The 22963-nt window shown below is 34.6% G+C and overlaps 1 protein-coding gene across 5 annotated transcripts in view; it reads right to left on the bottom strand.

The window, feature by feature from the left end:
* Trpm7 (transient receptor potential cation channel subfamily M member 7) overlaps window positions 1–22963 on the bottom strand; it is an 88055-nt gene that overhangs the window by 17593 nt on the left and 47499 nt on the right. For 3 of the 5 annotated variants that reach the window (XR_009587387.1, XM_021642837.2, XM_021642838.2), the window contains exons 15-28: window positions 22602–22736; window positions 21564–21844; window positions 20213–20441; window positions 19133–19288; window positions 18911–19054; window positions 16911–17039; window positions 15441–15719; window positions 14237–14411; window positions 12781–12907; window positions 10319–10503; window positions 8148–8280; window positions 6167–6879; window positions 3500–3567; window positions 1706–1796 (exon numbers count right to left, since the gene is read on the bottom strand). Coding sequence is in view for 4 of the 5 variants with exons in the window: in XM_021642837.2 (XP_021498512.1) it covers window positions 1706–1796; window positions 3500–3567; window positions 6167–6879; window positions 8148–8280; window positions 10319–10503; window positions 12781–12907; window positions 14237–14411; window positions 15441–15719; window positions 16911–17039; window positions 18911–19054; window positions 19133–19288; window positions 20213–20441; window positions 21564–21844; window positions 22602–22736 (2845 nt within the window). In the remaining variant the exon portion in view is untranslated. Of the gene's footprint in view, window positions 1–1705; window positions 1797–3499; window positions 3568–6166; window positions 6880–8147; window positions 8281–10318; window positions 10504–12780; window positions 12908–14236; window positions 14412–15440; window positions 15720–16910; window positions 17040–17102; window positions 18616–18910; window positions 19055–19132; window positions 19289–20212; window positions 20442–21563; window positions 21845–22601; window positions 22737–22963 lie in introns of those variants that run through there. The other 2 variants (XM_060371670.1, XM_060371672.1) reach the window with 2 other exon arrangements.

Below are 22963 nucleotides of genomic sequence, written 5' to 3'. Positions count from 1 at the left end.
TCTAGATTATATATAATGAGTTCCAGGACAGCTAGAGATAAATAGAGAGACCTTGTCTCAAAACAAAACAAAACAAAACACCAAAAAACCAAAACAACAAAAAGAAGACAAGCAAACAAAAAGATGTGACAAAACAAAGGATAGAGCAATATAATTGTGTTACTTTTAGAAATAATACATATTATCTTAAAATATCTGACAGTTTCACCTTTTCCTTGATAATCAACTTCTTTTATGGGCCCTATTTCCAGAACTAGAATATAAAATAAAAACAGCTACAACTTCTTAGTTCTCATCTTCTCATATACCATGAAGTTGAGACTTGTGATAAGTTTTTACAGATAACTTTCATTGTAATTAAATTCATATATTACTAAGTAAGATTTATTCATGAAGAGATGGCTTGATTTTATCAAATGCCTTTTCTACAGCTATTGATATGACATCATTTTTATGGCTTGAATAAAAATTCATCTGGCTTGAATCTGCTACTATTATACATTGTATAGGACACAATTATATTTTTGATTGCCAAGTGAACCTGAATTTCTACAGTAATAAATACTATTGAACTCAGTGTACTAAAACTTTTCATTAAAAGAAGTGACAGTGAAAGGGACAAGGAAGCACTGTTTTTAAAAGGAAAACTTCATAACTATCCAACCTTTTAATTATAGTCATTTATACAAAAATAAAGTCAGGTATGGTGGTATGCACTGCAGTACCAGCAACAAGGGATGGTGAAGTAAGAGGACCACTTGGGTCCAAAAGTTTGAAACCAGTTTGGGCTACAGTGAAGCCTGATCTCCAAAAGAAGCATGATGACACACTAGGAAGCTGAGATAGAAAAATGAGAAATTCAAGTGCACCCACAGGAAATTTGAGGACAATCTTGGAAACATGACTTCCTGTTTCAAACAAGAAAGAAAAAAAAGGAGGGGGGGAGAAAAATGCCTGATATGGGAATATCACTATGATAAAGAAAATAAGAAATTAATAATATAAAAGAATAATATGCTATCTTTTGTATAAATGATGAGAAATAGAAAAACATGTTATGTTTGCATAAGCATGAAAATTAACAGACATGCCTAAAGTTTGACACTGTGATACAATGTAGTCATTTACCAAGTTCACACTTAAAAATTGCACAATCAAGCTTAAAAAAACTACCAAAACTAAGTTACTGTTTTTTGTTGTTTTGTATTTGTAGCTATCCATGGCTGCATGTGACCTGTAAGCCACAAAACGGGTATATTGGCTAAAGGCAGATTAAAATGATAATAATAATAATAATAATAATAATAATAATAATAATAATAATGGTTCCATATGGGGTTGGAGTGAGAGGTGGTAATTTTTCAAAATATATTTTAATTTCAACAGAATTTTACCAAGTTAAAATTGAACAAAAAACTGTTGAACAATCTATAAATGTTAAAATCTATAAACTAATACAATCTATAAATGTTAAAATCAGATTTAAAAGATTCTTTTCTAAGTAATTATGTATAGATCATATATAGCATATACATACATGAATATAAGGATTACAATACTCCTTTTCAAGGTTATATTAACTATTATTGACCAGGATTTTTATCTTTTGATTCACACACCATTTATCACTGAGATGCTTGGCAAATATATACTTAAAACTTAGTATGTTTGCTAACAGAATTCCTAATAAGGTCAAAACTCTCACCTCGTTCTGAGTGAAGAGAAGCAGAAGTCTTTTGACACTCACTGTATCCAGCAACACCCACGTGTTTCAAAGTGTTTTCAGGACTATCATTCTGTATGGATTATGAGTACACATAAGATTTAAAAGCAATTGAATTTCAACCCATTGTTCTGAGTCAAAATTCTTTTATCTAACTCAATATACTTTATTCTACTTGAGCATTAGAAGGTAAACAACATAGATCTGGTTACTTCAGTGGGAATCTCAAAAACTACTTGAAACTACCTAGTCATTTGAATGAATTCTTTTTATATTAGTATAAATTCTCAAGAGGTTTGGGAAAATATAAAAAAGTGAGGAAAAACTGAAGCCAAAATTATTATTTTATAAAGGAAAAAGGAGATGACTTATTGCATACTACTTAGTAGGATCTGTTTGTCAAACCTTAACTTTTTTTAAAACTTATTCTGATGTGGATATAGTTAAAACTTTTCTTGTTGTTTCTGTATTATTCATACATTTGAAAGGTTTGCTGTCTTTCTGGTCTATAACTGTTTTGCGGAGTGTGATAGCACATGCCTACAGTCCCAGTTCTTGGGAAGTAGAGAGGCAAGGCAGATAAGGATTTAGGTTTAGGCTACATGAGATTGTCTCAAAATTACCAAAAACATTTAAAAGAGGTGAGGAGGAACTGTGAGCAAAGAACAGTCTCATTACACTGATTTCTTCCATCTAAAAGCTATGAAAGTATAAACTGAGTTTCGGACTCCTCCACAGACTAGTGAGATGTTACTGTATATTCAGGCACCCCTGAATACACCATGATCATGCTTTATATGTCATCCTGCTGTTCCTCTTTGAAACAAGAAAATCATACTATTTTCAAACCATAAGGAAAATAGGAAACAATTACAAAATCATCACTTCTCAATATGCAGATATTCGCTAATTCCAAATTTACAGAGTCTACTTACTTAGTAGATATTATGTCCATTTTAGTATAATGCTTTAATGAGAATACATGTCATTATAAATACAAATGTTCTCATCAACACTGCATCTTAGCCTGCCTTTTACATGAAAAGTAATGTACAACATGCCTGATAGCAATGAAACAGTTAATTCTGGATCATATTAGGAGTAATGACTCAGAGAGCTTTTCAATTATAATATCCTTGGCTATATCTTTAGGAAAAATTTTTATTTCACTGTATCTGTTATTTGATTATCTCTAAACTATAAGTTCTTTGAGGGACAGAAGGGTTAAAGCATTTCAAGGCACTCACAGAGTAGCTAGCTATATCACTATTCTTGAGATAATGAGTAGCTACAGGCCATTTATGACAGTAACAGAAATACAAACTAATTTTTGAGCAAGAAATTATTCCATATACTACTAAACATTAGTAAGCATTTATTTAATATTCTGCATATGTACATTTTATATAGAGAGATTTTTAACTTCTAGATTCCAAGCTCTTTGAGAGCTAAGATCATGTTCTAATACATTTTGGGTCCTGGAAGAAGAGTTAAGCTCAGTAATTACTCCATAGAAAATAAACAAAAAGAGCTTTTTAACAGAAAAATATTTTAAAAAAAAATAAAATAAAGAAAAATATTAAACACTTTATTTTAATTAACAAAAATTCAAGCTACTTTGAACCTTGAATCATAACTGGGGTAATCATACTGATAACAAACATCATAGAGATATTTTAATGAGAAATGCTTCTCTGCTAACCTACTTTTTATTGAAAAAAAAAAAACTTTAAATTTTTTTAGAAGAAATGATCACAAAAGTGAAATTACACTTACGGATAACAGTTCTTTTATTTTGTTTGATGTTTCTTTAAGCCTCTGTAAGTCCATACTATCTCTGTGTCCTTAATAGAGGAAAAGGGGAAAAGGTTGCAATGAAAACATTCCCTATTCAATGTAGTGCAATCTTAGAATCAAATGATTTATGTTGATCTTTCAAGTAATTTTCAGGTTCTGCAAACTTTCCTTTTGCTCTTTTCATAAGTCATATTGAAAACAGACACTAGGAAGGTGTCCAAAAGCAAACAAAAAAGACTTCCTGTTTAGAACCCCACAAACAATGTAAATAAAACTTACATAGAATTAAAATTAAAAATAGAATTAAAAGAGGACATTTTCATTCTTAACAAAAGTGAGCTGGCATATACCTGTAATTCCAGCACTCGGGAGGTAAGAGGCAGGAGCAACAAGAGTTCAAACAAGCTTAATGAAAACCTGGACTTCCTAAGATTGGGACAGATTTAAAGTAGAAAATGTTATTTAATTCTCTAAATAAGCTAACAGTAAAAAACAGTATGTTTGGTACCAAGATAACATGCCAGGCTGGCCTTAACATGAGCATTCTACATGGTCTTACTAACATATTCTCCAGATAAACCACAAACTGGCAGGCTGGGAATACTAGAAAACCAGTTAAAGACAAGAGCAGGAAGGCAATGGAAGAAATCAGACATAAAAAGGCAAAAAAAAAAAAAAAAAGACTTTTGAATAGTATGAATATTACTACAAAAGAGCAGCTTATTTCAGAAACTTTAGATACTTTAATATTCTATCTACCTACTAGGAGATGATTAGAACACTACATTTTCCCAACACAGAACTCAGCTAGCCCTATGACACTTTCTCTTTCCAGTTATTTATTCCCTCTATGTGGCATATGGCCAGCATTTAAATATGCTTAGGTCTATATTATCATTTAACACAAGACAATATGCCCAGCATGATACACTATGTTTATAATGCCAGGGCAGGGATGCTAAGGAGAATTCCAAATTCAATGACAACTTAGGCTATATAGCAAGAATCTGTCTCAAAAAAACAAAAACAAAAACAAAACAAAAAACCCCAACAAAAACCCAAAAACATCCTAAGCACAAAAACCATTGTAGTTCCAACTCTTCTCCTTCTCATCTCTGGGCTTTCCAGGCATTTGTCCAACCACTCCTTTACAGTCTCTCCTTACACTCACACTTCATTTCACTACAGTCTAGCTCTTCGTCATTTCCCTGGCCAAATAATCTTCACAAATGTTATTAATGTAGGAATACTGTCAAAAGAATATTTTTCCCCTTTACTTAAGCTACCACAAGCCTAAGAGTTTTCTTTTGCACCGTCTTTTCTGGTGCACTGGCGGCATGACTGCTGTGGAGTAAACGGCTTTCTAATTGGATCTGAGGTTTGCTCTACAAAAAGAGGATCTATGCCTGATACTGTAAACCCATGTCTGAGATGGTTATAGGCCCTAAGATAGAACTTACTACTGTTCGTTGGTTACTGGTGATATGCCAACCTGCCTTCTAAATGTCTGTCTGGTATCCATGGACCAGCGCTATTCTCAACCATGTTAAGAGAAGCATCTTTTGATAGGAGGCAGAAGTGAATGCAAAGACCCACAATCATTTTAGGTGCTGAGAATAAATGACTGGGAGTATTAACCGTTAAATGAGGCATTATTAACCCACAAGCTAATGCTCAGGGAACAGCGTAGAAAAGGGGGAAAAGAATATGAAAGGTACCTCCTTTGTGCTGGTTCTATAGTGCATAAGGTATCTGATAACAGTGAGAAAGAGGACTAGAGAAATGGCTCATTTGTTAAGAGCACTTGTCGATCTTGATGAAGATGCAGGCTTAGTTCCCAGCACCAACTGGTGGCTTACAACTATCTATAACTGCACTTTCAGGGGACCTGATAATCTCTTCTGACCTCTGTGGGCAACACACCCACCCATGGTACACAGACATATGCAGGTAAAAACTCATATACATAAAGAAAAAAATCTTAAAAAAAAAAGAATCATTCTTTCATCTTTAGATATGTAATTAAGTAGACCATAAATACAGATATATATTTAATTGGTAGGGTAATAAAATCTGTTACAGGTGAAACATTTTTTATTACAGTTTTCATATGATAATACTGCCTAATGTATCACCGTTAAGTAATGAATGAATGTACTGTCGCTGTGGTCCTGAAGTGATTACTTATAGTGCACTTTCACTTCCAACACTGTCCTAGATTGTAAATGAAATTACACACTGGCCCTATTCATACTGGTGTCAGTGTGCAGCTTCTAATCTCCCTTATACCTCCTTACTTTTACCCTAGTACCTACTACTCAAAAACCACTCAGATCCGTCAACAATTGACAAATCGACAAATCCAATGGAAGCCATATTTAAATTCAAAAGACAAGAGTCCAAATAAGTTTACTATAACAGCACCAAACAGGCACATAACAGTATAATTCAAATATTTTTTATATTTCTGGTCCCTTTAGAAGACTGTATGAACAAAAGCCCACCTGTCATATACCTCTTGCCTCTGCCTCCTAAGTGCACCACCTCAGCTACGGTACATTTTTTAGTAATTAGTTAATTATTTTCTAAGGTAGTATTTCTGACATTAAAAGCAACACTAATATGCAGTAAGAGTTTCCCACTTACCCACAAATGCTCCAAATTCTATGTTATCCCCTTCTGCAGCTTTATAGAAAGCCGGTTCTGGATCTTTGGTTGCAGATTCCAAGTGGCTCTTGCAACTTGGCTGGGATGGGGTACTCACAGAAAATTTGGTTGGTGGGGATGACATCTGCGGTGAACTATTAGGTGAACTGCCTACTTTTTGATTTTTATTAAATATTTTTAAGATTTCTACCCCATGTCGCCTCTGTCTTAATTCTGGGGGAGAAACAGCACTTGGGAATAAGGCACCACAGGAGGAACCAGCCTCTGGAATGTTGAATTCTTTTCTCTGGGGTATCATAGGCAAATCTTGACCAAACAGGTTATACTGGGGGTCTTTTTCATCCTTCATAAAGATGTTACAAAGAAAAGGATTATTACTTTCCCGGTCACCTTGAGGAAGAGAGGAACTCAGGGTATTTACGACACTCTGCTTTTTCCACAGAGGTCGTACAGGAACATCATCAATAAGATTCTGAGCCAAGTGTTTTGAAACACTCAATTCTCGTGTAATCTCATTGTGCACTTTGCTAGCTTCTGAAGCTTTCTGGGCTGTAAGTGTTTTTAATGTATCTACTGTCAGGGCTGAGAGATCTTGCAGATGACCGATTTGAGAATCTAAAGACTGTAACGATCTTTTTATGTAGTTGACACGATCTCCAACTTCTTTAATCTGAATGCACATCTGCTCCACTCTGTAGGGGATAAAAAGAGCAATTTACAAATGTTAAAATTAATGTAGATGGGACAAGGAGATGGCTCAGTGGAGAGCAAAGTCTGAGCTCAGCAACTGATATAGGTGCATAAGGAGAGAACATCTTTGCAAGGCCATCCTCTAATGTCTGTATGCAGCCACAGCATATGTGGGCCCCACTTGTTATATATACAATTTTTTTCACAATAATATAGACTATTTTTTGTAGTCTAAATTGATGATAGAAGACAAACTTTACTTTTTAAACAAATGAATGCAAACAAAGTATGGTTATGAGCTTTTGCACATCACACTTTGTGTTTCAGAAGGATGTAGTGCTAACGCTAACATAGTTAAAATACAAATGTTTCTGTTTTGTTTTGAAGACAGGGTTTCTCTGTGTAGCCCTAGCTGTCTTGGAACTTCTCTATAGACCAGAATGGCCTCATTTATGGCACTCAAGAGATCCCCCTAGCTCTGCCTCTGAGTGCTGGGATTAAAGGTGTGCACCACCACCACACAAAATTTAAAAACACATTTTGTTCCACAGGCTATTTCAGTCTACTACTCACAAAATATATTTACAGTTACATATAAAAAGGATGGTAATCACTGGTAATCACAACCACCATACACTGGTCATACACAAACACCACATGTGTCTAATATGAAGGAAAAACAACATAGAAAAAAAGTTTTAAAATAATGACGACAGCTTTATTTTTCTCTTCTTGAATAGTTAAAAATGCCAACTCTTCTTTGCAACTACAGTAAAAAAAACAAGAGTACCCTAACCCTATTTATTAAGTGTGAGCCCTGACCTTGACCCCCAGCACCACTAAGAATAAAGTAAGAGGTTAGACAGGTTGTCCCGTGGTTAGACCACTTGCTGGTTTTTCAGAGGACCTGGGGTTTGAATTCCATCACCCTCACAGTGGTTCACACTGTCAATAACTCCAGTTCCAGATCAATGCCTTCTTCTGACCTCCATGAGAAACATGCATGCAGATGGTACATACACACACATAGGCAAACACTCAAAAATATAAAATAGAAATAAAATTAAAAAATTTATTTATGAAAAGTAAAATAAGAACTTGGAGCAAGTTCTACTGGGTTACATGCAGTAAATATAAAGAACTGACCTGTTTTCTAAATGTGTGTAAAATAAAACTTTTTACTTGAGAAAATAAACTCAACAATGAATATGTATTCACTAACAGGATTCTTTCTAACATACAGTCAGTAACAATGAAAGAGCATGCAAACCTTTCAAAAGTGACACGGATTCTCTCTTCACTCCCAGAATGGAATTTGTCATCTTTTTCATCAAAATACATTTCAACACACTGCTCTTCAAAGTCATGGAGTTTCTTTTGATCTTCTTCTGTTAAGAAAAGTTCTAAGGAGGAGAAACCCAGAAGAAAATTAGAACACAAAACAAAAACAATGAAGGCTATTCAACAGGTTTTCAGCCTCTCTCTCCTTCTTTCTTAATAGACAGGGTCTCTCTACAAAGCCCTGACTATCCTAGAACTCACTATGTAGACCACACTGGACTGGAACTCATAGACACCCTTCACCTCTGTCTCCAAGTGCTGGGATAAAGGCATGAACTCCCAACAAGTTTTAGGTTTCTTCTTTTCTTTTACTTTCCCCTGCCTTTCTATGCCTTTCCTATTTCTTAGCTCTCCTGTCATATATCTTATCACAGAAATAAAACCATGACAAATTTAAGCACAACTGACATGGTGATGTACCCCAGGTTGTATTAAGATGCACTAAATTTGTTTGTTTATAGAATGGCTTCTAGAATAGGTAAAATGATATAGCTTACATTTCCATTTAAACAACAAGAACAACAAAAAAACCCTGAAGTACCATTCCCTCCCAGAATGTTAAATATTAAGTTGACTTTTATGCATCATATTGCTTTGCTTTTGTTTAAATGATCAATAATTTATTCTGAGGCCAAATACAAATTACCATGGCCCCAAATCAAGAGATTTAGGTTACTCCAAATTCCATGTTCAAACATGAAAGCAGTTTCATTAAGTTTTTATACTAACAGAACCAGAGAAAGTCATAAATCAAGGCATTTTTCAAATACACATAACAGACATCTGAACTATAGGTCTCATATGTGATCTGATGACACTCAACCTTTCGACTGGTAGAATATTACGGTGTAAAAGTCAAAACATTTTCAAAAAATTTATCTGTAGTCAGGATGTTAGGTCCAACACAGTGTGTTGGGGGGGCGCTTAAAAAAGCAGCTATTTAGCAGGCTAAAAATATCCCAAGGTAAGTAAATTGTAATTAGGCTCTTAACCAGCAACACTCAAAACTCCCCGAGGTCACTGACATTTTAATCAGTCAGTTAGCCTTTGCAGACACTGCTTCCTTCCTGAAATTCTCCTTCACAGTTTCCCTGTTGTTGAAGCATCACATTGGTGTATGTGGGAAGTTGGTCATATATTATTATTAAATACTACACTATAAATTCCCACATAGCTAGGATGGGTTATTCACAGTATCTAAAATAGATGAGGCTGAAGGGTATGCAGGACAGCAGATCCTGATCCAGATATGATTTTATGTCCCTGTAGTTGACATAACATTTACATGTGATATGTAACAGAAATATTATACTTGAAATAATCAAGAACACTATTTGGCTTAATAGAGTGAAAGTAGATGAGAAAAGTAGGCATCCTAATCAACCAAAATATCCTTGACATGCGTCATCATACTCTTTAACTAGACTGATATATTTTCCCTGTATCTAGTTATTTGTACTTGTGAAATATTTGATGTCTGAAGCACTTGAAATAATCTACTTTTAATTCTACTCTTTCTCTTCTGGTTTGATTTTATAACTATCACTTCATGTGCTTACTCTAATTCTGATAAAGATTGGTGTTTAACATCCAAGTTATCAAAGTTCTTATTTGCAGATACTCAAAGTGTACCTAAAAACTGTTTTAGGTGTAGGCAAATTTAAAGTTTTCAAAATAGCTAAAAAAAAAAAAAAAAAATCAGCTGGGATGTTGTAATGCAAGCCTTTAATCCCTACACTCAGGCGGATCTCTGAGTTCAAAGCCAGCCTGGCCTACAGAGTGAGCTCCAGGAGAGCAGGGCTACAAAGAGATACCCTGGAAAAACCAAAAAGCCAGGTGGCGGTGGCACACGACTTTAATCCCAGCAGAAGAGGTAGAGGCAGGTAGATCTTTGTGAATTTGAGGCCAGCCTGGTCTACGGGGTGAGTTTCAGGACAGCCAAGGCTATACAAACCTATCTTTTGAAACCCTGTCTCTAAAAACCCCCAACAATCAAATCAGAAAACCACCCACCACCAAAACCAAAAAATCCTTTACACTTAGCATTCAGTATGGCATCCATTATCAAGAAAAACCTTTTCTTTAATTTATTTTACTTACTTGGCCCATCAGAAGTCTTATCTTTCTTTCTTCTTTTACATACACAGCAAAACAGCGAAACTATATGGCTAAGAATGATAAGCGGAGGAGGCAGAACTGGTTTTTCATGATAAGCCATAATAAAATGGTAACGCTGATACTTCCATACAATATTGGAAATTGCCTTCACTTGTAAATATACATTACTAGAATGAACAAAAACAAACAATTATATCTTGCACATATATGCACACACATCCCCCCCCACCATCATCACCCCCAAAATTTTTAGTCTTAGCTACAAAAAGACATTCTAACTTATCAAGTGAATAAAAATAAAACCTAGATTCTCTTATATACTATTAAAATGGCAACTATTATGAAACATAATATAGGTCTATATGAAACATAACATAGAGAGATGGCTCAGAGGTTAAGAGCACTGGCTGTTCTTCCAAAGGTCCTAAGTTCAATCCCTAGCAACCACATGGTGGCTCACAACCATCTGTAATGAGATCTGGTACCCACTTCTGACATGTAGGCATACATGAAGGCAGAATACTGTATATATTATAATAATAACAATAAATAAATCTTTAAAAATATTTATAATAATATAATAAATAAATCTTAAAAATATTTTTATTAAAAAAACATAATACAACAGGCTTACAGCTTGATTCTGACTTAAACAGCCCTAGAAGTATATATCCTCATCAGTTCTGAACATTTAGTGGGGAAAAAAATTACAATCTAATTGAGCAGTTTAATATACTGGCTTGAAATAGGCTCTAGGTCATGGAGAATGACACAGCAATCAAAAACTGACAAATGAATATGAAGTTTTTCCTTTTTTAGCTTTCATTCATATTTATTATTTATTAGATTTAAATTAGTATAATATCTGTTGTCGAGACAGTTTTATGTAAGCTGGGTTGACTCCCACATCATTTTGTAGGTTCAGAGATGGCTCTGAACTCATAGTTCTTCTCTACCCGACTCCCAAACGCTGGGCTTATCGAGTGGACTACCACGTTCACATTAATTTAGCTATGCGACTGCTTTTATCACTAAGCAATTCTTAATCTAATGTCTCTACTTTCAAATATATATATCTCAGTAAAAATAAGGTAAAATGTATGTCTTTAAACGAAAGCAGAAAGATCAATAGGTGAAGATGAAGACCTCTGGGTACACAGATCATATTGTGTTTCCTTATCATGGTTTTTAAAGACAAGTATCAAGTATCATTTAGTGAGAATAGATGAAAACAAAAATCCAATCTGTCTGAGCAGGTGTAAGTTGGAGGCTGTGGGGAAAAAAAAATGTACAAAACAGTGATAGAATGCCCAATAAAGGAAAAAAGGTTACTGGGCTGGATGGTGGTGGCACACAGCTTAAATCCTACCACTCTAAGAGAGACAGAAGTAGGCAGATCTCTGTGACTTTGAGGCCAGCCTGGTTGACAAGATAGCCAGGGCTACACAGAGAAACTGGGTAAAATAAAATAAAATAAAAACAAAAACAAATAACAACCCCCCCCAAACAAAAAACCTAACTAACTTAAAAAAATGTAAGATTATTTTGAGAATCACAATTTATATATATTTACAAAATGATATAGGCATGTCACCTAAATATCATGTATAATTAGAGATGAGTTTTACAGTTTTCTATAATTCCCTAGCAACCTAGAAAAAATTTTAAACATTTTTTTCGTATGAATTCCATATGATGGTGTATGAGTAGAAGTCTCTTCACCATGCAGGTCCTGGGGAATCAAACTCAGGTCATCAGACTTGTCAATAAGCACCTGAACCAACTCATCTCACCAGTCTTGTGGTTTTTGTTTCCCCAAAGGTTATATTTATAAACAAGCTACATGTTGAGCGACGAGACAGGCAGACCACACAGTCTCACTGGATAGGCAGCTTAGCCAGACTGAAAACCTCCAGGTTGAGTGAGAGCCTTTAAAAATAAGGTGCAGGGCTAGGGAGTTAGTAGCACTGGCTGCTCTTTCACGGTTTTGATTCCCAGCACCCACATGGGAGCTCACAACAGTTTGTAACTCCAGTTCCACGGTACCTGACACTTTCTTCTAGCCATTGTGGGTACTGCATGAATGTGAAACAGACATTCATGCAAGCAAAAAACACCTGAACATACACATAAATGGAATTAAAGAATGAATGAATAAATAGGTCAACAAATGATCAACAAGTTCACCCAACATCTACCTCCTGCCTCTATTTAACACACATACTCACAGGTACATGAACGAACATATACATATAACACACACATTTTATGTTGAAAATAATAAAACCTAACATTTAGAATTCCTTTAATTTGAAAATTTATGTCTTATTTGCAATTTTTCATGGATAATTTAATACTTTAAATCTCAATAAAACTGGGATTTAAAAACTGAGTATCTCATTCAAAATGAGAACTGTAACAAACTAAGTAAATAAAACTCTTACTTGAAAAATGCAATAAGGAGATTAACCATAATGATATACTGTACAAAGAGGTAGACTGCTTGAAGAAATGGAGTCAACCATGTCCCAGGACCACAAATTTCCTTGATAGTGGAATCATTTGCACACACTTTGGGAAGAGAGAAAAGAATTTTAAATATAATAGATCAGTGTTCAGGGCTCTTTGTCTTAACAGAAAATTTTGAGCACATGCAAATCTGATTAAGAGTTTTAAAGAAAAGGATCTCTGACAGGCAGCCATTGGAGCTCTGCCTTACAAGGATTCCGACAATGAGGCATGTGTGTTCTGTTCTAACAAACCACTGCACTGCAAGCAAGGGTATTACATGTTCTATCTGCCTGTATGCAGACTTAAACTTGAGGGTAAAGGCAGATAAAACCTCTGGATACAGTGAAACGGTAACATTTATGTAAGAAAAATATCTGAACTTAAAAAGCATATGACAGATGCACAGTAAGCCCTATGAAGTTACATTTTATCTCTAAAGAGGATTAAAATGTATTTTAATATAAAATTAACAAATTTGGGGTGTGAAGAGATGACTAAATGGTTAAAAGTGAGGATCCCAGCTTAGTTCCCAGCACCCATGTTGGGTGGCTCAGAACCTGTGTAACTCCAGCTTCAGGTGGGTCCCATGCTTCTGGCCTCCACAGGCACCTGCACTTAGATATACCCACATACAGACATACAAATACACACGATTACAAATAAATGTAGATACTTTAAATGACTAGATTTGAATTTCTTGTTTTTCATTACTCATACCTGAAATCTTTTTTAAGCTAGAACATAGCTAAACAGAAGCAAGGAAGTGAAGAGTTTTAATATCCACCACAGTTATATAACAGAATTCAATTGGGTAGGGAAGGGATGAAAACAATCATGAATTAGAGACAATTCTATATACACACTTAGTAGTATGCTTACAGTTAGTGTTTAGTTATTATTTTAAAATGAGCACATTATCGAAGTCATCATCATCAACAATATCCATTTAAGAGGCTTTGTAGTCCAAACTGAACTGCTGTTTTGTGAATTAATAAATATCTTCATTGTCTAGGACAGTTAGGATATATTTCTACTACATATGGTTGAATAATTTTCAAAATACTTTTCAATCCATATTTTGGTTTTTGCTGTTAACTAACGCATATGTTTAAGTTTGACTGGAAAATATGCAATATTTTTAGAATGCAATTCTGATTATAAAAGATGATTCTGGAAGGAGAGGAGGACCTCCCCTATCAGCAGACTTGGGGAGGGGCATGCGTGAAGAAGGGGAAGGGAAGGTGGGATTAGGAGGGGAGGAGGGTGGGATTTATGGGGGGGATACAAAGTGAATAAAGTGTAATTAATAAAAGTTAAAAAAAAGAATGGAAAAAATAAAGTTAAAACAAGCTTTAAAAAAAAGATGATTCTGAAAACATAAATTCTTACCATCAATTTCATATGCATAAACTTCACCAAAAATCATCCAGTATGGATGAAAGACTATATCTTTAGCAAGAGACCAAGATGGTGCTTCGTGTGGATAAAGGATTGCCTTTCTGGGAACACCAAAACTAAGTAACACAAGAGCCATTATCACTACAATGTAGAACATATTTGCCACCTGTTTAAAAAACAAAACAAAACAAAACTTGTTAAGACACAGAGAGTTTAATTCCTACAACAAATATCATCTTAAAAAGTGTTTTTAATGCTCTAATAGATAAGTAGGATATTTCAGTTTCCATTTATTGCCGGTAATAGCATTCAGGAAAATATTTTGATTGCATAAACCTTATGAAGTAGATTGTATTAAAAATAACTAGTAAAACTAAGCAAGTCACAGGCATCTTTCCTTGTTTCCGTAATAGAATATATCAATAATTCAAAATACAGCTTATCTGACAAATACAAGATGAATCCAAAACTACTGTTACATGGGCAAACTTGGATTCTTAATTCTAGTAAGTGACAATTCTTAACACCTGTCACGTAGTAACAGAAGTGCAGATTTTCCTCTACCTGTCCTCACATAACTGTACTTTGCTCATTTCTAGAAGCCAGAATAAAGACATATACCACCTTGCAAATCTTCAAAAGAAAGAAATGTAAAGGCCTTTGTGAGTACAGCAAAGAGGCCAAGAACATATGAGATAAAGCTTAAATGGAAGAATGGAGATTTAACCTTTGAAGGAAGTAAAACAAGGCTACCAGGATTTTTATTATTTCTTACAGCCCCATTTGTAATTATCTCAAAACTAAAGGAAAAGGATAAAAGCAAAAAAGAGGAACAGACAGAGGAAGGGACAGAGGGCTCGAAAGAGAGTGTGCAGGGAGGGAGATAATGAAGAAAAGGGAACATGGGTTAATATTGGTGAGAGCCCCATCTACAAAGAATAAGATGGTGACAGAAGATATCCAATGTCACCTGTCTACCGCATGTGTGCATATATACCCTCACACACGTATACACCACAAACATACTTCACATAAGCACACATACTGATGAAACATCCTTAAGGAATAGCAGGTTCAGAGTATGAAGCAAATAAACATGAACTAACAAATTTGTGGGTCCAAGTAAAGCTATATTAAAATATTTTTATGGCTTTTAAGAAACAATTCATGCATATTAGCAGACATTTCAACTTACCATTTTTCCAATCATCATTACATAAGGTCCTGCCTGTTGATTTACAGCTAGAAAATCTAGCAAACGCACATACCAAAATATTATATTAAGACAGTAAATTAATCTTCCAGCCACAAAAACATGATTATCATATGCATTCATAAAGTTCCATTTTGCTCCAAATCTTAGTCCAAATCCAATGAAGAAAGAAATTATGGCAATTGTGTCACTAACATTGAAGTAGTCACTAAACCACACTTTAATCTTCTGGCTGATTTTCCCAGCTTCAGACATAAAGACCTAAAGGTTTAAGAAGAAAAAAGGTTGACTCAAATCCTTCCTATTAAATCATATATAGGAGCTGATCATAACACCACAAAATAATTTTAATGTTTTAATCTTAATGTTTCAAAGAATCTGTGATCGTGTCTTGTAACTGAAGATGCGTTTGATAATAAAACAATACAATAACAGATTAAGATTCTCTACAGGCAGGTATGATGGGCAATACCTTTAATCCCAGCACTAAGGAGGCAGAGACAGGCTACACTGGCAGCCAGGGCTTACAGTGAGAGCCTGTCACAAAAACAAACCAACAAACAAACAACCATATAAACAAGACTTTTTTATAAATGAATGACTTGCTCAGCAAGGTAATAAACTAGGAAGGTGGAACGTGAAATGATTTTGAAATGTTTTATTTGAATTTGAAATGTTTTTTTTTTTTTTTTAAAGTCAAAGCAGCAGGCTGAAGAGTTGGCTCAGTGGCTAAGAGCACTGTCTGCTCCTTTAGAGGACCCAGGTTCAATTCCCAGCAGCTGCAGCTCACAACTGTCTGTAACTCCAGTTCTAAGAATTTCTTTAAGGAAAAAAAAAGACTGTCCCCCCACCCCAAATTAGCATGTTATACAGTTGAAGATTTTAAAGTGAAAAAAGAAGAGACACAGAAATAAACTCAACTGATAACTCAGTGGGCAACATAGGACACTCCAGTGGGTATACAGCATAAGCACAAAATGTACCTTTCAAGTAACTGACTACCTAACATGTACAGTCAATATTTCTGAAGAATGTTAGAGATCATGTGAAACTTGAGTAAGATAAAAATACAATCAATACTGAGAAAAATTATTGTAATGGTGGCAAAGTGAACATAATTTATTGACAACCATTTTTTTGTTGTTTTGTTTTGTTTTCCTGAGCCATGGTTTCTCTGTTATTATCCTAGCTAGAACTTGCTCTACAGACCAGGCTGCCCTTGAACTCACAGAGATAAGCTTGCCTCTGCCCCCCAAGTGCTAGAATTAAAGGGGTATATATCACCATGCCCGGCTTAACTTTTTCTTTTCTTTTCTTTTTTTAACTTTTTCTTTTTAAAGAAATATGATTTTCAGAATAGCAAACAAACATGCTCCATACTCACACCCTCAACAAAATTAAGGAATCCCGCAAACACACATAAATTACTGGTAAGAAAAGCTGTAGACATACCTCACGGATTTTTTCAATAGCATAGGTAAAAATGTAAGCAATAACAATCCATTCTTGAACTGAAGGTAACTGTTCCATTTGTACAAGAACTACAAATGTATAAAGCATCAGAAATCCTAAGTATGCCAACTAATAAAAAAGAAATAAAAGTTACATGAATAAAATTCATTAAAAATAAAACATATTATGGACATTTTCATGTAGACAAAAAAAAAATCCAATTTGAGCTAGGTAGGCTATGTAAATGTAAAGGTATGTGGCCACCTGGGCTGGTTGTTGTAAGCAGCCACTCACATGAGTGCAAATGTAAACCATCTTCATAATAGGACAGAATTTGGGTATCAGATAACAAAGATTTGCATTATCTGCATCTAGGAGGAACAAGACATTTTCATATATACAAGAAATATATTTTTTAATAAATTAATCCCAGAGCATAAGGGGTTAAGTATGACTAAGAAAGCATAGATGAAAGGAACAAATTCTTAAATATTCATCCTAACACAAAACCATTTGTCAACTTTAGCAAATGCTTAATATTAATGAAAATGAACAAACAAACATTCTCTCAAGCCAGGTATGATGGCACCAGCATCAGAAATTCCTAAGCCCAGCACTTGCAAGGTAGAGGCAAGAGGATCAAGAGTTCAAGACCAGCCTTACTTACATAGCTAGTTCAAGATCAGCCTGGTTACAAGAAACTCTTTTTCAAATAACCCAAAATCATTTCCGATGAAGCCTGTGGTTTAAAGGAGGGGCTAGTTTCATGCGTTTTTTTCAGGTATGTTCCTCTGTAAAGGATGCCCCCAACAAGACAGCCAACTAGATGGTTTTATGGAGTCAACAATGAGTAAAAATATTTCAACATATGAAAATGTTCTTCTATGATTTATGCTTTTGTCAATACATTTTCTTCGGACTAGGAGAAAGGTCAGTGCAGGACTGCAATGGAGCACATGCTTACAGAAATAGCTACTGTAAATAAAACCATGTGAGTAGTCTGGGTTCCTCTTTGCCTTCTCCTTTAAAGTAGCAGACTTAGAAACACGTCTGTGTGCTACCTGCACAACCCTAAAACACAAATTACAAATGTATTGGTTTTTTTAATTGACCTTTCAGAACTGTTTTGTTTTTATTATGATGCATTATGATGACTGTATATATATCATACAATGCACATTTGAAAGTCAGAGGAAAACACTGTGTAACTGGTTCTCTCCTACCTTTACAGCCATGCTGCTGGCTATCAGCATTGCTTTAGATTTTCTCCACTTCCATCAAGTACTGGGGGTTGAATATAGGGCCTCACAAATGATGAGCATATAGCTCTAACACTGGGCTGTAGTCATAACTTTTATTTATTTAGGTTTTGAGACAGAGTTTCTCTGCAGAGTCCCACCTGTCCTAGAACTCACTCTACCAGGCTGGTCTTGAACTCAGAGATTCACCTGCCTCTGCCTTGTTATTGCTGCAATCAAAGGCATGCACCATCACAGCTTGGCTCACAACTTTATTTTTAATAGATGATTTGTATGTTACCTTTTATTTGTTTGTAGTTTTTGAGAAAAGATCTATTATGTGATTTTGGCTGTCCTGAAGCTTATAGACAAAGATGGCCTTGAACTCCCAGAGGTCCACATACTTCTACCTCCCAAGTGTGAGGGAGTAAAGGCATATGCCACGACAAATGGCTTTTATTTGTTACCTTTTAGAAAAGCATATACTATATTATTTAATAAAGTTTTATTCTTAATCAGAACTAAAATTTGTTACTGCTTATTATTCTTAGACATTAGCAGCTTAGATGAAAGTAAGCCAAATGTAACACTCTTTTAATAAGTAATATATTTTCAGTCATTTAAATTATATGAAGATTAATATGGAGTCCTGACTAAAAGCTCTCTAAAAAGCATCTTTAGAAACACTACGCTCTTCCCAGAAACAAATAAAACCAATAAACCAACCCCCCAAAACAAACCATGAACTATTTAAAAACATACCGTGTTAAACCAGAACTTTACAATTGGTGCATGATAAAAGGCATAAAACTTTCGTGTGATTGGAAGCTTTTTTGATTTAATATGTATTTCCATTTCATTCTTTCCTTCACTGCTATCCAAAATCTTTACTTCTTTAAACACTTCCTAAAATTAAAAATATGTGTTTAGCTTCTATTTAACTCATAACAAGCTTACATGTGCTCTGAAGTCTTTTGTCCTTACCATGGGTATCTCTTCTGTTATGTTGTGAAAATTGTTTTCACTATCCTCCATGGTCATCTGATGAGCATCTTGAGATTGTGGAATATGGGACATTTCAGCCTTGGTTTTATACTCTAGCATTAATATGGCAGGTGGAACTAAAATGCTTAATATGACCTAAAATTTTTAGAAACATAAGTGTGCATTTTAAAATCAATGAACTTTATAAATACAATAAATAATACAGAATAACTTATGTATTAAATATCTTGAACGCCATTTTACCCTAATACTGTAGAAAAAATTAAAAATTAAGTTTTCTTTACACACTATATCATCTGAGTTATTATGATAGTGACAGCATGGGTTTAATAAGCAGTACAGACTTCATTTAAAAATATCAGTATAATTTGTTAAAAAATTCAAACAGTATGAAGGTGCTATTATTTACCTCAGACCTCTCTGTTAACTGTCCCATGCTACATGAAGGAGAACTCGTTATAAAGGTATAAACCAGAACTTATTTCTAAAACTTTACATAGCACAAAATCTTCTGCCCTCTAATTTTGTACTGTATTGAGATGTAGAAGGGAATTAAAGAGAAATTTAAATTAGTATTTCACAAATGACAAACTGAAAGGACTAGCTATTTTACCCAACGTCCTAACCTAAAACCCTGCACACACTAATACACTAATCTGTACTATAAACTAGAACATGGATACATGTACTCAGTACATTTCAAGTAACTAGATTAGAAGACGATATGTCTGGAATTTTAGAATATGGAAATCCTTTCAAAGGCCGGTAAATCTATAGAGCTACTTGGTGAATAAATGTCAAAATTCCCTATTTACTGTCTTCATACTTCTAGCTGAGAAAAGGGCAATAATCATACACAATTAACAAATATCCAGTATTTAAGAACAGATGGAGAAAAGTATGTTATCCAACTTGGGATGAAATATCAAGGACCCATTTCTTCCTTCACATTCTAATTTCCCTCCATTACCTTTGCAAATTGTTTTACTACATATGTGTACGTTAATTTGCATATACTTTGTATCTCATACTTTAAATCTAATTATTTTTAAGATATACCTTATACCAGGAATTTTTTCTCATATTCAGCCGTCCCATCCACATATCTGATAACAACATCTGCGTACAAGTATGAGCTACAAAAGGTCTAAGTCTTGAAGAAACTGCTAACTTAAGGCAGGTTGAGTTACTCCAGTTTTTCAGTTCATAAGTGAGTAATTTCATAGCCATGGTTTCATCTTGTCTGAAGGATTGTTCCAGTAATTCAACTGCAAGTTGGCCAAAATCACTATAAAATAAAACAACAATGAAACCCTAAAGTATACTCAGATAAAGAAATTATAGTTGTTTTGTTTTTGGTTGAGAGTCAAACATCTTTAAGCATTTTAGATGGAAGCTCTACTAGGATCCCTAAACAAAAGAATAAATAAAACGTAACTAAAAATCAGAGGAGGAGAGATGGTTCAGCAGTTAAAAAAGCACTAGCTACTCTTCCAGAGGGCCCAGGTGTAATTCCAGCACTCACATGGTGATTCACAATTATCTGTAACTCTGTCCCAGGATATGACACCCACTGCTGGCCTCCTTGCACATCAGACACACAAGAGGTACACATACATACAAGGAAGCAAAATAGCCATAAATATTAATTTTAAAAATATTTAAAAAAAATCTCTAATACTAAGTTTATCTACACTCCCAGGCTACAAAGAGCAATTTTAACCAACTACTCTTAAATTATTTTATAACTTCATTGTTTTCTTTAATATTTACTTATTTTTATTTATTTAATTTATTTGTTATGGGTATGTGTGTCCCTGAGTGTGTATGTACACTACAAGTGTGCAGAAGCCACCGAGGACAGAAAAGGGCATGAGAGCCCCTAGAACTGGTGTTACTGGAAGTTGTGAGTCACCATGCGGGTGCTGAAAATTGAACAGGTGTTTTGCAAGAAGAGTAAGTGCTCTTAAACGCATGGCAACTCACAACTCCCAGTAACACCAGTTCCAGATTAGTATGAACACTATCTCACTAACCAAACTATAAACTTGTGAACTATTTTATTTTTTAGCATCTATGATTTCATCATTCAAAATGTCCTCCCAGTTTGAAATCAGTTCATTTCTTTAAAACACACCTCAAAACATTCCCTTTTATATTCCAAACAAAATTCTTAACGTAATCGCAACTATGTTTACTCATTTAACTTCTACCATTTCTTTTTTGCTTCCTGAAATGTTTATCATATCAAAGAGCAAAACAGTTTCATTTCAAATTTTAAAGTTACCTAACACACCTAAAAAATAATAAACTCTATCCAACCCCCTCAATCCCTACACAAAACCCTGTTAAGGACACTGTACCATAACATGCAAGCAAACACTGTTTCATATGTTAAAATGTTACTCACTTGGAATACTGTTTCAGTTCCTCTGAAGTATCATCTACCAGGTCACTCTGCTTTGCTTCATAAGCCATTGAACGATAGATCTTACAGGCAACTAATGCTTTAGCCATTGATTCTTCACCATGCTGCCATAGAAAGCGGGCCATGACCTGTCTCTTCATAAGGCAGGCCCAAATTAATAATTCATTAAGAGGATAAGGAAAACGTTTTGTTTCTGGATCATCTATATCTACAATTTCATCTTTGGTTCTTTTCTTCTTTCCTTCTTCCATAGCTGCATCCATCTTCAAGGAAAAAAAATACTGTAAGACTCACAGTAAGGCCACCTGAGGGCTGGAGACATAACTGCAGGACATCACCTGCCTACTATGCAGAGAGGCATGGATTTGACCTCCAGCATCCTAAACCAAGAGTATCAGCAAAAAACAAGGTCTTATAAAAATCACCTTAATGAAACTTTTAAATAAAATATCCTTTATTAAACTTCATAATGCCTCTAATAGAACAATGCAAATTTCATTTACTTTTTAATTGTAATTTATAATTCATTTTATAAAAATGCCTTTTCAATAATAAGGCTGAGGCACAGTCACAATATTTGAACTAATACCTGATAAAATAAAAATTTAATTAAAGTTTAGATAATATTTTTGTTGTATATACAGAATAAAACTGTAAAAATGTCAGTCAAATTGTCTAAATCTCATTACACCTTGCTTATGGAAAAATATTTTTTAAAATGCCAATCCAAAAGCTAATTCTCAAGCCAGGCAGGATGGCAGATGCCATAGGGAGGCAGAGGCAGGCAGATCTCTGTTGAGTTCGAGGCTTGCCTGTTTTACAGAGCAAGTTCCTAGACAGCCAGGGCTATACAGAGAAACCCTGCCTCACAATCCTCCCCACCCCCAAATAAAGAACCAGAAGATAATTCTCACTAAATCAAAGTTTTTACTTAATAATACTAACTAGTGAAAAACAAAATAAAAACTTAGAAAGAATAATATTTCCATTTTTAATAAGCAGAATAATAAACAAACATACCTTTGGTCTGTAGGGTTGGGCTGTTTTAATGAAATGATTGTGTCTCATTTTTTCCTTTTTATCAGCTCTATTGCCAAAAGTTTCATGACTCTTTCGCAACTGAGGAGTACTGCTCGAGGTATTTCGACCTGACCTCTGAAAATGAGAGCTTATTAATTTTTAAAAAATTTAAATATGCTGACATGTCATAAAAAATTCCAGGATAATTTACAATGTTTGTCTATGTATAAAAACAGTTGGCTTAGGATTTTGAGCATCTTTTTTTTTTTTCCATTTTCTTTTGAAGTATCATTCACTATGTAGCCCAAACCGGCCTTGAACTTGCTTCTACCACTGAAGCCAAGGACACGTCTATCCTGATG

Source organism: Meriones unguiculatus, chromosome 18 (genome assembly GCF_030254825.1).
Source record: "Meriones unguiculatus strain TT.TT164.6M chromosome 18, Bangor_MerUng_6.1, whole genome shotgun sequence".
Lineage (NCBI taxonomy): Eukaryota > Metazoa > Chordata > Mammalia > Rodentia > Muridae > Meriones > Meriones unguiculatus.
Note: the sequence above shows the minus strand (reverse complement) of the source record. Positions and strands in the feature narration are given on the sequence as shown.